This window comes from Manacus candei, unplaced genomic scaffold (assembly GCF_025592945.1).
Source record: "Manacus candei isolate 608988 ecotype Guabito, Panama unplaced genomic scaffold, ASM2559294v1 h1tg000010l, whole genome shotgun sequence".
Lineage (NCBI taxonomy): Eukaryota > Metazoa > Chordata > Aves > Passeriformes > Pipridae > Manacus > Manacus candei.
The window spans coordinates 8,839,785-8,857,623 of NW_026138058.1; the positions used below are offsets into that span (position 1 = coordinate 8,839,785).

The window sequence follows — 17,839 nt, forward strand, 5'->3', positions numbered from 1 at the left end:
TTGTTGGATGCTGAAGACTTTTTCCTTGAGGTAGTGAGTAATCAGTTAAATAAATAGAAGGTATTGCTAAGATAAGGTAAAGGGGTTGTGGGACTTGGTTTCAAATTCATATAATTTCAATCTTTTGAGAATAGAATTGCATGTGAAATGTCTAGATCGGCCGTCAGTTCTTTTGGTTGTCTGTGACAGTAAGAACTGGACTGCACAGCTCCAGTCAGTACTGTATTTCTGGTGTTTAATTTCCTGATTCAGCAGAGTTGGAAAGGAATTCTGCTTCACAAGTAACTTTGGAGGTGGTCTCCTTTCAAGTGTGGGAAGGTAATGAAGCTTCTATGTACTCAGGTGAAGTTCAGGTGAATTGAGAGGCTCCATCCCATTTTTTTGGACTGGCCATAAACAGGCTATTAAGATGACAAGTACTTTTGCTTATGAGTAGGTCTGTTTACCTGTTTGCTCTAGCTAACTTGGAATGTAGACTTCATATTTATGTTCAGTGCTCAGAAAGCTTGGCTTTCCTTTCACAGCTGCTGATGCTGCATCGACAGGTAATTAAAATTTAAAGGTTAACTACTGGTATAGTTACTTTTAGCCAGTTGATTCAAATGTCTCTTGTATAATTTTGTTCAGATAATGAAGTGAAAATGATTTGCCTAAGCAAGCAATCTATCGTAAGCCTTATTACAGAACTGAGGTTATTTCTGATTTGATCAGCAGCTTTTGAAATTGCAGTAACACAGAAAGCAGCTCTGAACCTGCATCCAAACATTCATAAAGAGCTTAAAGAAGGCTTTTGATAGCAGGAGCTCTGTTACTCTTAAGCACTTGTAGACTGAGAAGTTACTGGCATATTCAGCCAGGGATCAGTCAGTGCCAATTATTTGTATTCTTCGAGAATTTTTGTGGGGGAAAAAGTCAGATGTCACCTAGTAGAGAGATAGTCATCTCTGTGTTCAAATCCTGTGCCAAAGATCTCATGATACAGCATATAAATAGAGCATAATAGATATGGATTTGAATTATGCCTAAATAAAAAGGGAAGTGAGACCATGAAAATCAAAAGAACACTCAGTATTCATATCTTTTGAGGATTTTATTCATAAAATACTTATTTATCTTCCACTAAACTATTGATATAAAATAATGTAAAGTTTCTGAGTTGTCACTCCTGATTTTTTTTTATCTTTTTTTGTCTATTTTTTTATTTAAAAAATACTGATTTGCATTAATAAAAATTCTAACTGGTGTTGTTTGGAACTATGACTTTAATTGCAACCTCTAGTGAGGAACCTTTTGGATTTCTAGTGTAGTATTTAGAATCAAAATTTTCTTCAAAATGCCTCTGTGTGCCAGTTTCAGCAGCTGTGACAATGAATCTGTGTTTTGGCACTCCCTTCTGGGCTGCCTGTCTCTCTTCTTTCCTCTCAGCCAAGGCAGAAACAATAACCATGACAATAGTTTTGGCTGAGAATAAGGTCAAGATTTGGAGCAGGTCTCAAGCAGTGAATCCAGCATGGGGTGCACAAATAAGAGTGAATGTTCTCTTCTGTACTCTATAATAATGTTAATATTTGACAATTTGGAATTGTGGAGATGGATCTGTTTTGTGTTAAGCAGAACTGGTAAACTACCATTAGTAGAAGAAGCAGAGTATATCGTTCTAATTTTTACAATCTATTAAATTATATTTTTACTAAGTAACTCAGCATAAATGGATTTATTGCTTTGATTAATTAAATGTGGAATTTATACCAAATTGAAAAAAACCCCAGACTTAGAAAAAGGTGATAAAAACCCATATGTTATGTTTCTTTTCCATAGTAACACTTCTGCAATTTTAATCAGGACAGTTCAGAGAGATTTTGAGTATTAAACATTTCTCTCTCTTTACCTTCTTTTTATTTGAGGTTGAAGATACAGATTTTGGGACAGACAGTTCAGAAGAAAAATTTAACTCCTTAATAGTCTTTCCAAATCCTTAGTGCCTCAGATGTCCTTACACACATTTTAGATGACTCTTTAATGTGAAAAGTTACAGTTTTGTTTCTACAATCAGGTCAAGCTTTCCTCTCCTCCCTATAAGGGATATTTTTTTTCTAGTGATAGCTTTAGTGGCTTGTACATTTAAAATGTTGACTTATTTTAAATTTATATAGAAACTAGTATTTGTTTATCTATTGATTTAATCTTAACAAACCCATAACATTTCTGAAAACTTGCTTACACTGTTTTCCAGTGGCTTGTTTTCTTCCTTCTTTCATTCAAACTGTACAATGCAAGTACATCTGGTTTTAATTGGCTCTCATATTTCATCTCGTTCTGGTCACTAGCTTGGGAGGACTGATGACATGAGGTATGTGTGAGAAATTTCACTGGGTAAACCTAAGTAGCTGTATTTTTGGTTTCCTCTCATAAATGTAGATGAATAAGTGATCTGTTCATCTTTTCTCTAAAAGAAGAGATTCTGTAGAAGGTACACCTTCTGTAAAATTTCTGGTGGCATATCTGCATGTCAACTGCACAGATCCTCTTAAAGACAATGCAAGCACAGCAGAAAAATTTTATACCTTTGTCCTGGCTATAATAGGTTCTTTTTAATTTATGGAGTGCTTCCAATTTTTTTTTTTTTTCCAGATACAGTGAGAAACTTTTATTTCACTAAGCAAAATATAAATTTTAATGAAAGCATTCTTTTGATATTTAATTTTCAACCTTTATTTTTTTCTTCTTTTTTTCTGGAAACATGGCTATACTGAATATAGTGCTTTTGATATGAGGCAGTGCAGCGACTTCACATGTGTCATTATTTCTCCAAAATTCCTTCACAGGCTTTTCCATGTGACATAATGTTAGTTGCTGACAAGGATTAAGTAACAAAGAACAGTAGCATTTGACAGTTTTGTATCCATGGCTATGTATCAGTGACCTGCTTTGGCCTTTACTATCCCATTCCTTTCCTTTACTACTAGTCCCAAGGACCAATAAAACAGAGAAGATCAAGTTCCATGTACTCTAACCAGTCTTACTATGTTTATAGGTGACACATACATAAAAGCATACAGCTCTCTGCTTGAATTGTGCTTACCTGCCATATACACAATGTATTTGCAAGTGCTTGTAAGTCCTTCAAATCATTCCCTGGAGTCTTGGAAACAAAGAGTTTTATGCTGATTGCTAAACCTTAAAAGTGTAAAAGTAATTTTCCAATTCTTAAGGAACGGTGGAGTCTTTGCTCTTTTGGCTTTAGACTGTGTGGCGCAGTATTTGTGACCGATGGCATTGTTTCCCCAAACTCACTCTACCATCCTGGAAGCAAGCTCATTTGTATATTAGGAATCACATATTCTGATCTTACTATCTGTGCCAAAATCTTGCAAGTGTTTCACGGCTACTTTTGTGTGAGGCAGCATTTAGACCAGTACACGCAAATAAAATGTATCTTTAAGGGGAAGAAATCCACCTCAAAGTTGCCTTTTGCCCTGTAGGATGGCCTCAGCAAAAGCAACTAGACTTTAACAGGAGCAAATCTGTAGAATTTGCTGTTTTGTCAGCAGCTGCTTCTGCTAAACTAAAAAGGCCAATGCTTTCAAATTTGGGCATAAAAATTAGGTATACAAAACAGTATTACGGCTCTTAATAGCTAATGGCATTGTTAAACATCTGTAGCTATTCCTGAGATCACTGGACAGAATTATTCTTTGACATAGTATGAGTGAGGTGCTTGGTAGCGAAACAGGTACTTGATTCACAGTGTTTCTGTGTTCTCTCCTGATCCACCAGGCACAGTTGTTTGATTTGGGGCTGGAGTAACTCTGTACCTTCTCTCCCATTGTTTGTATACAACTGAAGTAGTTTACATTCGGTGGGAATCAGTTTTTACTCCGGGTAGTCAGCACACTTTATACCACTTTACACAGCGCAGTTTGGTCTGGACTTGGGTTTTCCTACATCTGCTGGTGTGTGCTACCTAACAGTTGTTTGGCTCCAAGGTTACTCCAGGGTAATAGAAAGTTTTCTATTATCTGCAGCAGGAGTTTGGTTGCTACAAAATGCTAGGTGTTACTGTAATTCTTTTAATATTTTTTTTCAGTTAAAATATTCTGTGATATTTACTCACTATTTGAAGATGATGTTGTGCTGAACTTCAGAAAGTGGCGACAATCTGTCTGAATCTAATAGGATTTGTTTGTTTGTTTTTTTATTTTAACCTCTTAATTAGAATAGAGAAAGTTGGAAAAAATGCCTTTGAGTATTTTCTGCATATGTTTTAAAAAGGAATGAACTTGAGGAATGGGTCACTTAGATTCATATAAGAATTTTGACTGTTGAGATTTCCATTCTGACATATGACCAGACACAAATCCTGATAGACAAGTTTATTTATTTTGCTTTGCAAGGGAAAAGTACATACTTCTAGAATTAAAAAGAGGTATCAATAGCATTAGAGGAAGATATTGTCTCTGAAATATAAAGGAATAATGATTTTTTGTATTTTAGAGAATATTTGTGATGAATTCCCAAGCCAAAACATTTTAAGATACTTGTTGCTGCACCTACTGAAATTGAGTAGGTGGTGTTGCCTGAGGCCTTTACAGTTCAGGGAAAAGCTTACATTCTCCTCATTAATGAAAACGGAGCTCTTCAGACAAAATAAATACTTGGAGGAAATGCCAGACTGTTTTACTGCAACACCTGATTGTTCCTGCGTGATCACATTTCATGCTGAAATTGGGTATTGTAGTAAAGTTGCTTTCTAAGTTAAAAGACTAATTTGTGAAGGGGTGTAGGAGTGAAAAACATATGTGTTCTAGGAACAAGCTGTGTGGTTTGGTCTCATTAATCACTCACCTTTGTGTCCTTGAGTCATGCCACTGTTTAACAACTAGATATGACTTCGGGGATCACGTTATCAAAGGGTGCAGTACATACAGGGAGGTTGTTGTACTGTTGGCTTGGTGCAAACTGCATTTGAAGTTCCTGACTAAACATTCTGCCCTCTTCACAGAAAACAACAGACCCAGCTCGTTATAACCCCCTGAGCATACTTGTAGTGAGGAGATATGTTGAGATAGGTTTATGGGCATCTCTGCTGTAGGAGGCAGCTCTGAAGAAACTTTTTCAGAACAATGCATTTTGAGAAAATGTCTGCCTTCCTTCAGCTTTTCAGTATGAGGAGGATTGGTTTTCTGGATTTGTCTATCACATAGCGTTTAACCTCACATCTCTTCTCAGGATTGTTTCTAAACTGTGACTATTCAGACTGTTCTCTGCTAGATGTGACAGTAGGTATGTATTGGGGGAGATGTTGAAAATCTCTAAGTTTTGGATTAAAAATTTGTAGAATTGTGTAAAATCACTTTTATTTGGGTGTGTTTAAGCTTTTAGCTGCTGTAGCTAAAAGCTTAAGCTTTAATCTTTAAACATTTAGCATAATTTCATTAGTGCTATTTAGGGAGCAACAAGATTCAACTCCATGACACTTTTTTTTTTTTCTTAGAGAAAAAAAACCTCTCACACTAAGCTTACGTTTAGCAAAGATTTAGATTCAAATTGCCATGCCTGATCACAGATAGTTTCTGTAGTGCATTTTAGCAGCTTGGATTGGTACTTCTGTAATTGTGGACTTGTGTGACCACAAATGTCTCTAGTGCACCTGCAGCCCCTGGCATGACAGTGGTGGTTCACTGGAACCCTATAGCTTCTTTATGGGTTACGCTTCCTAATCTTGCAGTTGTACAGATTTTTCCTGTGTTATATTTGGAATCTGAATTAATCTGCTTGAATATCTGGATTAATGTGCTTTTATTATGTTTTGCAGTGGGAATGTTTGCCTCTTGGCCATACATGGTATGAGAGATGACAGTGAAATGTGATGCTTGCAATCACGCTCCTCAGGCTGCTGCTTACTCCTTGTGGGTTGTTTCAGTTTAAAAATACTAGTTTTTCCCTTTCCTGTGGGCAACCCATGGGTTAAAAATGATATGTCTTAGAAGTTCAATTTGCTCACACTGCCATGTTATCAATTCCAGTGAACCAAACAGGAAGTTTACAGTTACCAAACTGTAAAAGTTTTAAACGAATTTGCCGTGGTTCATCCTCAGAAAATGTATTCTGTGAATAAAGAAAATTGTAAAAAGATTTCTGTGCTTCTGTGAATGCATATGTCAGCATAAATACCTTTTGGTACCTGGTCAATGTTCTTTTCAGTGGAGAGTAGTAGTCTCATGATGCTCTTCATCTGAAATAAGGTTTTGATCTTACAGATTTTGGTTACTTCCAATTTTTGCAAATACTTCCATAGAAATTGGCTAAAACTGTTGTTTCCTAGAAATTATTGTCTCTTAGGTATTAAACCTGTGAATTGTCTTGAAACTAACTTCTAGTTTAACTTTTCTATCTTAGTTTCACTTTGATATTTTCTTTGTATAATTCTTTTTGACTAAAAGAGTTGTTAGTGCCTGCATGCAACTTTGCAAATATTAAGGTAGTTGTCTTTAGAAGAAACTTATTAGAGAGTAAGCTCTTCAAAAAGCAAACTGTTCTATGAGCAGCAGAGCTGATGAAACCTACTTTCTGCTAGATTTATGCGCTTTATCTTTCTCCTCCTTCCCTCTGCAGTGCCTCCCCTGTCTTCTACCTCTTTTGCTGGCCATGCAGCAGCACATGCCATGGCTGGGTTTGGAGCTGTGTACTGATTGACTGCTACCTTTTGGAGTGGTTAAGATGTGAGTTTTAATACCTGCCTTTTCTACATCACGGATATGGATTTGGGTGTTGTCCACCAGCAGCTGGTTGTTTTGGGGTGGGGTGGCATTGGGGCTTGAAATTTGGTCTTGACTCTGTTTTCAAATTTGATTGAAGCTAGTCAGCAGGTTTCAAAATCAACCAGCTGAGGGGAGTAATCAAATACCTCTGCTAAAAGTAGCATAATGAATTCCTGATGGACTGTTCCCGGGCAGAGGAATTGTAAAAGAGCTTCTGTCTCATGGCACTTTTGTCTTTCCACCTTTTTCTCCCCTAGTTTTTCTGTGTGTTTTCATTTGTAACTTAACTTAATCCTCTATATTCTGTGGCCTCCAGTCTGACATAGGAGTGCACGTGCTCCAGTGTACATCTGGAGCCATAGTGCTGGGCCACTGAACTGCAGCTGTGGCCTGAAGGCTGGCACATGAGTGCTGTAGTGGGAAATACCACAGGGACAGGAAATTTCAGAAGCACTTTTGCCTAGAGGTTTGAGCAGATAGCCTTCTGAAGTCACTTCCAACCTCAGGTATCTCTTGACCCTACAGTGCTATTCCTAGTTAGAGCAGCATGTTTCCAGTGGGACAAAGGGTAAGCAGGTAGATCCAAATTCCAGCAACTCCCTGCTGTTATGCATCTCCATGTCTCTTGTTCAGATTGGCTGGTGCACCTTTCTCTTACTGAATTTTGTGGGTTAAGATTTTTTATTTTCTTTTTTTTTCTTATTTTAAGGCCTTTTCAGTGTTACAGCTACTGACACTATAGTCTTCTGAGTTTGTGGCCTGAAACAGGAAGTTAGAGTAAATGTTGAGGACTCTAGTACATATGGTTTGAAAGTATTCTTGCCATCTTTTCTTTAAGATGCTTTATTTTCACCTTTGAGAATTTCAGCCATATGGAAATTTGACTCTAATAAAATACAAAATAAAATAAATAATGTATTATAGGAACACTTTTATTCTAAAATATATATAGATTGGCAAAATGTACGTTCTTATCAGAAATTAATAAAAGTAAACCCACTTTCAGTATGTTTAGATCCAAAGAAAAATTTAGCTTTTTCATTCTGAAAACACAAAATATGGAAGATAGGGGTGCAAAGGGATAGTTGTTCACTTGGCAGTAGACCTACATGTCTGAAAGATTAGTTTAATTTCTGAAGCCTTGCAGTTGCACAAAAGTTTTGTCTAGTCCCTTAGATAGAACTGTGACAGGAGAATAATTCAAATTAATTTCAAGGCCCTAAAAAGTTGATAGTGTGATTTCTTGAGCTTTTGGGAAAGAAATCTCCATGTAGATAGCTTTTCCATTTGAATTGTTTTGCTTTCTAGTCAACTCCATGGTGTCATAAGAAAAGCCAATCAGCATCTTTTCTGTGTTGTTTATGGTGATTTGGATTAAATACAATATGAAAACAAAGTTCCTTGCTGCTACGTTAGCTACTTTTGGATGTCCATGTCCCATTCCCTATATAAAATTCTCTCCAACAGTGTTTTTATTTTTTTTCCACTTTCCACTGAGCAGGTTAGCTGAAAGATAAACTTTTACATAAACAGTTACAGGTATGATCAGAATTTTCATTAAAATATAACTACATGCAGAATATGAGAGTATCTGATGCTTTTAGAATTTGGTATGAATTTCAATTCCTCACTTATGTTCAGTGATACATTATCTATTAAGGACAAATTTTATGGAGGCCAGCAGTTTGATTGGCACTGATTTGCCTTCTTAGTTGCATGGACAGTTTAAAGCACTGTACAAGCTAGATCTTATATGAAGATCAATTTGAACTATAATTTTTATACTGCTATTTTTATGTGAGAAATACATTTTTATAATTTTGGGGATGTGTGTGAAAAATGAAGTTTAAAAATGTCAAATGGATATTTTATTTGTGTGGCTGCCAACACACTGGCAGATTTTCTCCTCTGCTGAAGAACTTAGTAACTAGTATATTCAGAAGCACCTCTAGGACTATGTTGGCTGCTGTGCTTTACCCTGCAACATAAAAAATAATCTAGCTCAGATAATTGAGTCAAATACCAAATATAGGTTACTGGGGCAGAGGAAATGCAGCCAAGACAGTAACATCAGTGAGTTGTGCATTGGTTTAAATGATCTCCAGTTGTGGTGCAAAACATTTGCGATCATGCACAAGGGAAGCATCCTTTTGAAGGTACTGAAAGCAAAATTACAGTAGGCAGAAAGGCACAGAAGTATTTCCTGGAAACAAACCTAGGAGAGAAAATTGAAGAGGTCTTGGTGGTATGTGCTGTAAAAGTGTTTCCCATTCTGTAATTCGGTAAAGTATCTTTGAGGTATTATGCTCAAGCCTTTTGTCTGTGATGTAATGTATGTGGTGATTTCTTTTTCAGATCGAATTCAGTTACCCAGGAATATGATTGAAAACAGTATGTTTGAAGAGGAGCCCGATGTGGTTGACTTGGCAAAAGAGCCTTGTTTACATCCCCTGGAGCCCGATGAAGTGGAATATGAACCAAGGAGCTCCCGTCTCTTGGTGCGTGGCCTTGGAGAGCATGAAATGGACGATGATGAAGAGGATTATGGGTCATCAGCAAAACTGCTGGGGATGTCCTTCATGAACAGAAGCTCAGATCTGCAGCATAACATGTCTACATATAGACAAAATCCAAATGGATCATGCTCAGTGCCCTCTGTGAGGACCATGGTGGTTTGCACAGTTGTTTTTGTGATTGCAGTTTGCTTAGTAATAGTGATTTATCTTCTTCCCAAATGTACCTTTACCAAAGAAGGCTGCCATAAAAAAAATCACACAATGGAACTAATATACCCTTTGGCAACCAATGGAAAAGTATTTCCATGGGCAAAAATTAGGCTTCCTACTGATGTTGTACCACTGCATTATGATCTTGTCTTGCAGCCAAACCTAACTACTTTGAAATTTGCAGGCTCTGTAAGAATAGTGGTCAGCATCCTCCGGGTAACTCAGAAGATTGTACTTCACAGCTCAGGACTTAATATCACCAAGGCAACCATTACTTCAGCACAAGGGCATCAAGCAAAGCCAGTTGAATTCCTGGAATATCCATTGCATGATCAGATTGCAGTCATGACTCCAGAGGCTCTCCTTGTAGGACAGAATTATACTATCGACATAGAATATTCATCTAATCTGTCGGACACCTACTATGGCTTTTACAAAATTTCTTACAAGGATGAGAATTCCAAGCAAAGGTATGCCCACAAATACAGCTTCTCTCTTCTGTCCCTTCTAGGCTGTGCTTTGGTGACAAAAAGGGTTTGGGTTTTTGTCGGACATTTTCTACAACTTATTCCTATTGAGAAAAATCAATCTTTATAATCCACCTGAAAAAAGTCTTTCATAGGTGAGTTCATTAAGTCAGGGCAGCCTCTCCTACAGTGGAACGTAGTGCAGTGCAGGGGTTGTAGGTAGTCGTAGTGTGGCTTTTGGTTTGTTTAATTTTCAGTTTTTCTCTTTGGAAATTCTTCCCACATCTCTCAAGTCCTTGAGTCTCAAGACACAAACAAGGGTAACAAAGTCCCATCATTACAGAAGGAGATCAGGCTCAAGACTGTTGGAGGAACCAGAACACTTAAGTCCGTGGACCTCAGTGAGATGCATTGCACAGTGCTAGGGGAACTGGCAGATGTTGTTGCCAAGCCTCTCTCAATCATATTTGAAAAGTCATGGCAGTCGGGCAAAGTCCAGGGAAACGTAACATTCATTGGCCTCTTCCTGAAACTGTGGGTTTTTTTCTAGCCTGATGTAGTTGAAATTTTCTTTTCTTCTTGTATTTACTGTAGTAGAAAGAGAATGTGTGATCACAGAGGAAAAAATATGACCTGTAAGTTTGTTCTTGAGTTTCTGTCCCCCTTCGGTCCAATGCTACCTACCTGTGTTCAGGAAGAGGATGTAGCACATGTTTTAACCTGTATGCTTTTCAGTAAACCCTTTTCAGATAACTCTTTGCTGATGTCATCACTGCCGTTGCCTTACCTGCCTCTTCTGTTTGCAGAGGCATTGTCTCTTTGTGCCTGATGTCTGTGCTTTTACAAATGCAGACTATTCTGACAACCTCTGTTGTTACTGTATTTTCCGTATAAAAGTCAAGCTGTCAAGCTGATTTTGCTGGAAAATGTATTTTCTTCTAGTTTAGTTTTACTTTATTTTGAAGATGTTTTATACTGTCACAAAAATATAAAAAAAATATAAAATGGCAAAATAGCTCACTGTTGCCAGAAGCAAAATAAAAAATTAATAAGTTGGGCCGTATTTATAATTTTTTGCGGAATGGTTCTTTATTATTTGTTTTTCTTCTGTAAAATCATGGGGTAAAACTCCACCAACTTGTCAGGAGGAAGAGAAGAGTGAGAAGTTGAAAGCAGGCATGGAGTTTAGTCTTATGAATTGTCAGCAGCGTGCCTTCTCAGAAAAGTTGTATGTCCAAAAATATTGGAGTCATGGTGTGGAACAAATAAACCCCCAAAAAACTTGTGGGTAACTTGGCAGTAGGGTAACAAAACAAAAAGGGCAAAAAAAAAAAAGCAGTCTGAACCACTACTCTCTCCACTGTCTAGCTCCAGTAGATACACAACTTCAATTAGTAAGCTTCTTGTTGAACTCCTGTTGTTCTCTTGCAGGTGCAGAAGTCAGAGATGCTCTCTATCAAAAGCCGTAGTTTCTGCAGCTAGTTAGTGTAAAAATACTACACTAGTAAGGTACACTTCTGAGAAGTCTTCTTGTGATATGACTGACTGTTGGATGGGAGACAAGACAGTGCATGAACTTAGACAGAATCCATCTCCTAGCCAGCACAGGGAGCAGGCATACACATTTGGTTGAGCTGTGGGAACATCTGCAGGAAATGGCATGGCAATTAGATGAAAAAGCTTCCTTGTAGTCCTATCTACTGCTGAGGTTTCAAAACTGTTGTTTAGTGGGCATGCCCTCTGACTTCATTTTTCAATCTCCTTTTTGTTCCTCCTTTCTGGAAACTGGCTGGCTTGTATTTTGGTGATTGTTCTGTAATTGTGTTATTCCAAATGTATTTTCCTTTGTTCAGAAAGCAAAAATCAGCCAAGCAAGATTACTCCTCAAATAAATACAGTATTGAGTTTTAAAAAATCTGTTAATGAAACGTTTATTCTGGCTGGACCAACCTTGTAATTTACTATTCAAAATGCTACTTCGACAACAAGCTCTCAGAAGGTTCAGGAGAGAAATTACTATTTTATCTTAAATAAACTACGTTTGTCCTTTCCATATTTCTTATTTTGCTCTTCTCTACTCTTCCCATTAGGTGGTTTGCAGCAACTCAGTTTGAGCCTCTGGCAGCAAGGTCTGCTTTTCCATGCTTTGATGAACCTGCATTTAAAGCTACTTTTTTAGTCAAGATCAAAAGAGATGAGAACCTTTCCACTCTGTCAAATATGCCAAAGGTACATGCTTTTGTAGAGGAATTCTAGTAGAGCTGCTGCTTAGGTTTAACTGCTTTTGATTGTGTTTTTATTGCATTAATGTCCAGAGGATTGACTAATAACGCCAAGGTCATGGGTTCAGTCTCCTGTATGGACCATTCACTTAAGAGTTGGGACTTGATGATCCTTGTGGGTCCTTTCCAACTCAGAACATTCTGTGATTCTGAGACTTGAGTGGATAAGCTATAAAGTGTATGACTGAGAAACAGATGTTTTATTCCAATTTCAAAAGCGTGAACTTTCTGAAGAAAACAACTGTTCAATGCAGTGCACAGTGTAGGATGTTACTGTCGAACAGTTAAATGGCTGAGGGATTCCTGCTGAAATTAAATGAGTGATTATTTTGCAGGAGTTTTGTTGGTGGTGACGTTGGTCTCAACTGCCTTAAGATTTCCTTTCAAGTTTTCTGTCCTTCTAACTATCTTTACCAGTAGTTTGTGTAACTAGCACCAACTCTGTGAAAGATATGCCTGATCTTGAAGGTCATGCTTCTGTGCCTAAACAAGGGGAAGTGAGGTGTGAATACAGAGTCAACTCCAGATTGAGGGATCTGAAATTCCTTCAGTTAGATCTTTTCAGGTAAAATCTTGTAAGAGCATATCTGAATTTTATGATGCTGTTTTATGCCATTAAGCCTTTGGACAAGCCTTTATAGAAGCCTAATTTATTCAAACAGACCAGCAAGACTAACACTTTCTAGTCTGTGTGAACTAGGTCCTCTCTCATCAAAACATTACCACAGTTTATCACCCAACAGAAACTCAATGCTGACATTGATCTAACCCATAATGAAAAAAATTACACCCCTGTTGTTGGTGGGGCATGCATGTACACTTGTGCTCCAGAAAGTTGTCTAAAGCTCAGGTGCTGATGCAGCTACCTGGTTTTTGAAAACCCACCTAATGGTTGCAACCTTATGGAATAATATCTTTTCACAGTGCACAAATGTTTATGTTCCTGGATTTGTGTTGATACTTTAGAATTACTTTAACAGAGTTGCAGCACTTTAGTTTGCATCCAGAGCTAAGAGCACTTTATTTGCTGTTCTTTTCTTCACTGAGATTCTGGTGGACCACTCTTGTATTTTATGTAAAACAAGGAAGAGTGCTCGCTCATTCTCTTCTGCTAGGAGCTGGACAAGTGCCTAAGGCATCTTTCAACAGCTTGCATAGTCCTTCATGTGCAGAAAGTAAATGATGGTTTACCATTGCTGCATGTTTATAGCAGACATTCTGAGATAATGGTCAATACCTATATGAGCAAGAGATATCAGAAGCAGGCCCTGTCAGCTAGCATGTACATCACTAACAAGGCAATGTATAGTGGCTGACACATTAAGGCTAGAAGTAAACTGTGTGGTTTGGGCTTGTGGTGTTACCTTTTGTGGGTTTGGTTGGTTGGTTTTGTTTCTTTTTTTTTAAAATGAGGATAACTGATTTTTTGAACCAGTTAATCTGCAGCTGCAGCAGATTTTCTTAAACAGTGTGTTACCTCCTTATGATGCCAAAGCTGCAATAAAGGCAGAAATTTATGAATTTAGTAGAGGAATTCAAAGATGGCATTCTATTCATATGCAATGGTCAGATTAGATGATTATATTGATTGTACATTCAGACTTGAAAATCTATTCCTCTTTAAGGCTGACAGTTAAATTTTCAGTAGCATTTAGATATTAAATCATTGTTTGGTTTCAAATGATCTTGTCTAAAACTAAGGTTATTGTTACCAGTTTTTTTACGCTTGTGGTTTCTGAAAACAAAATAATTTATGAAGTCTCACAGTTTATGAACTACCATCTCTCTCTCCACACCTCTACTATTCTGCACTACAGTGATTTCAAACATTTTGCTTTGTTTTCTATTTTATGTTTGTGAAGGAATATATAGAAAAGTACTTTAAGGCATATAGCATACTTTTCTATGACTAATATTAAAGAAAACCTGTGTACCAAAAGTAATTTGAGGTACACTGTGGTGTCTTACTTCAGAAGACTGACCACTCAGTTACTTTTGACTGTGTATGTTTAAAGTGGGCATGTTTTTGCTTTCAACTAACTGGAATCGTAGATTTTTCCCATTTTTTTAAATGCAATTTCTTTCAATTTTTAAGAGTGAATGTGAGGGGTATTTTGCTCTGTTTTAAATAATGAATGTCTCTGGTTACCTAGTTTTGAAGAGACTTCTAAGAAGAGACAAATATGTATCTCATGCAATACCAGTATTTTTAGTAGGCTATTCTGAACTATGTCTCTGATCTAGCCTAGAACTGCCTTGAGTTAATGCTAGTCTTTATACTGACTTTGGATTATACTGGGACTGTTAAGTGTGAATTAAATTAGATGGATTTTTATTCCAACAATGTAGTTGTTTGGTAATACTACCTAATAAAGCTTGACAAATAATTTTTGGGTAGGCTTAAATGTTTATTTTCTTCTTAAGTTTGTTAGACTGTTTTAAGTATCATCTGTCCCACTGAAATATAACCAAAATACGAAGATATTTGTGTAAATTTGCCTGTAAATTGTTCCTAACATGAATTACTTAACATTGATTCCTTGCATGTCTTAGTGTTCTTTTGCCTGCATTAATAATATTTAATTTCACCCGCAGAAATCCACTACTCCTGTGACAAATGGAATTGTTCAAGATGAGTTTTTTGTGAGTTTGAAGATGAGCACCTATCTAGTAGCTTTTGTTGTTGCAGACTTGAAAAACATCAGTCAGGAAACTAATGGGAGTCTGGTATGTGTTAGTTTCACTTTTTCTGTGTCACCTGCCCAACCAGCCTACCAAAACAAAACAGAAGATTCCCAAACCAACAAGCAAACTCTGTCTCTTTTAAATTTACATTTTTCTTGGTTTTATTTTACTCATTATAGGTAGGGAACAAAAGCCATATATTGTAAGTTGAACTGAGTTCAGGGCTTATATCAGGCTGTGAATATTTTTACAGCAAGGGGCTCAGCATCAGGTCTTGTTAACGGGGGGAAATTTACAAAATGTAAAATTCCTGAGAGCTTTTAGAGCTGGAAACTTTAAACTCTTTGTTTCGCTGCTTCATCTGTGAGCAGTAATGTCACGCAAGCCAAGAGTTGTTCTGAGGATGTAAAGAAACATTACAGTTTACAGGAACACCTACACGTGGTTTAAAGCAGTGTCGCAAGTATTCTCTGTACCAGCAAAGATAACCTACCTTAAGAAACCCATGCCCTGCAGTAAAGCAAATTTAGGCTGATTTTAAATCTGCATTTAGTTACTTAAATGCAATTACTTCATTGTGAAGGTTTTGTTTTTCCAAAGGTTCAAAAAAAATCAAACAGTTGGTCCTGTTTGATCTTTGTGCTTTGCAAGGATGTGACCTGTTTCTACAACGTGTGCGATTAGAGTAGCTAAAGAAAAAACATGGTAATATTAGGAGTTGCTTCTTCATCTTGTTTTAGAAAGTGCAGAAGTTTCATGACAGCAATAACTTTCATGACTCTCTAGCAGGAACTTTCCCTTTGTGGTGAAATGTCATTATGTACCTAGAAAGAGCCAGAGGAAATAGTGCTAGTAGCACTGCAGAAGAAGAAGCCCTTACTTTAATCCTATATACACAAGTAAAGATGCTAGACAATAGGCTTTGATTCTCATTTAGACAAATATTTCTGTATACAGCTGAATGGAACAGACTGTTTAATTTTCTTTTTTTCCCCCTTGTGGCTACTGTTCAGGTCTGTATTTGAACTGTGTTCTGGTAAAACCATTTAACCAGTTCTTTGAGGCAAAAAACTTTTTAGCTTATTAAAAATACTTATTACTTTTAAAAAAATTATTTACTTACTTATTTACTATTATTTTTATTTATTAATATTTTTAGCTTCTTAAGAGTGCTTGCCAACTTGAAGGGAGAATAAAAATGATCATACCAGAGTCTAGCTAGTGGGTTTTTCTGTTGCCAGCAGTGTCTAGTAGGCCAAGGAATTCAGTAAAAAGGAAGCATATAATGACATTTCCCATGAAATACAGACTCAAGATGCTTCTAGCAGTTTGTCCCTGGGAGATTCAAAGCGTTTGAACTAAGCAGTTCACATGGAGTAAGTTTATTATCATGAATGCTCTAAGACAGCTTGGAGTTGAAGTAAAGTTGCTTTTCTCAACTCCACAAGATCCTGGGGATTTTTTATACTTTGGTTTTGAGCTTAATATGTGCAGCTAATAATACTTTTGTACTCCAGGAACAGTAGACTAGATTCTTACTTGTCTGTGCTTCATTCAAACTCAAAAATCAAAAGGTCACCTTATCCATCTATTTGAAATGTCATTTGTTTACTAATTTGTAGCACAGTGAGAGGGACTTTTTTTTAAAATGAAACTGGAAAATTGATCTCCACATAGTTTTGCGTTTGTGTATGAGAGGGTGTCCTAAACCTCAATCTACCTGTAACCCAATCAAAGTTGTTTTCTTGATACAGACAATTCAACATGAATAGAGGGAGTCTATAACCTCTCAGTTTTTATGAATGCTTCTTACATCGTGTCTGATGTGACCCTACCTTAGATAGGGAAATGGAGCTTTATGCCAGTTATTATTTCTTGAGAGAATTTCTGGCAGATTGCACCAGCGTTATCATAATGATGGTGATACTGAAAAGCAGCAGAGACAAACTTCTTAACCCCAGTCTGTAGGTGTTAAAAAGGGCATTCTTTATTCAGCATGCTGGATGTTCAGAGGACAGCTCCTCTAACTGAACATGCCAAATGACAGACAGATAGGGCTTTTTATTACCCATACTGTTTACATAGTCATTAGATACTCTCACTTACTTAATAAATATTCATTAGCTTGCTTTACATAGTCACACCCTTGTTGGAAGTCCTTTTTTGGTCCTTCTGCATCTTCTTTTGACATCTTGACCTCAGTTCTTGAGCAGGCACAGCGTCATAGTGTTTCGCCACCAAAAACTGTAACGTTTGTTCTTTATCTTATTTGGGTAGGCAGAGTTTAGTTTGCATCCTGTTTGTTTGAGTTACATCCTTTGTCTGATTCTCTAGGACTTTTCTAGGATTATATTATTCCTTATTTGGGCATTCTGGGATACTCTGAGTAAATTGTGTGTGAATTGTTCTTGCATACACATTGGTCAGTTAGACACTGTGCCTGTATTTTGGCTAGTTAATAAGCTCTATCAATAAAAATTAGCTTTTTATTGACAGTTTATTTATGAGTGTACTGCCAAAACTGTGTCCTGCCTGTTTCAGGAACTCCTTCCAGCTCCTCCTTCAATTCCAAATCTTCTGTAGCTATATGTTTCAAAATATTTTCTCTGTTTGGACTAGGTATCTGTCTATGCCGTACCGCAGCATCTGAACCAAGTTGGGTATGCCCTAGACACAGCAGTGAAACTTCTGGAATTTTATCAGAAGTACTTTTTAATGAAATACCCTCTTGAAAAATTAGGTAAGTTTTTCTGAACTTTTTTTAAACATAAGAAGAAACCCTAACTTGAAAAATGCACGGGAATTTTCATTAAAAAAACCCCAAAAGTGTTACAACTATGAAATTATTAAAATAATTTTAAAAAATCATTACGTGTTTGACTGAGTGCAAGTATTAAGCGAGTCCCAACTTGGAAAGT

The 17,839-nt window shown here is 36.9% G+C and overlaps 1 protein-coding gene across 2 annotated transcripts in view; it reads left to right on the top strand.

The window, feature by feature from the left end:
* LNPEP (leucyl and cystinyl aminopeptidase) overlaps positions 1-17,839 on the top strand; it is a 53,810-nt gene that overhangs the window by 14,489 nt on the left and 21,482 nt on the right. The window contains exons 2-6 of one of the 2 annotated variants that reach the window (XM_051777478.1): positions 6,616-6,722; positions 9,117-9,957; positions 12,045-12,183; positions 14,832-14,963; positions 17,541-17,661. In XM_051777478.1, the coding sequence (XP_051633438.1) occupies positions 9,140-9,957; positions 12,045-12,183; positions 14,832-14,963; positions 17,541-17,661 (1,210 nt within the window). In that variant the 5' untranslated portion in view covers positions 6,616-6,722; positions 9,117-9,139. The remainder of the gene's footprint in view (positions 1-6,615; positions 6,723-9,116; positions 9,958-12,044; positions 12,184-14,831; positions 14,964-17,540; positions 17,662-17,839) is intronic. The other variant, XM_051777476.1, reaches the window with a different exon arrangement.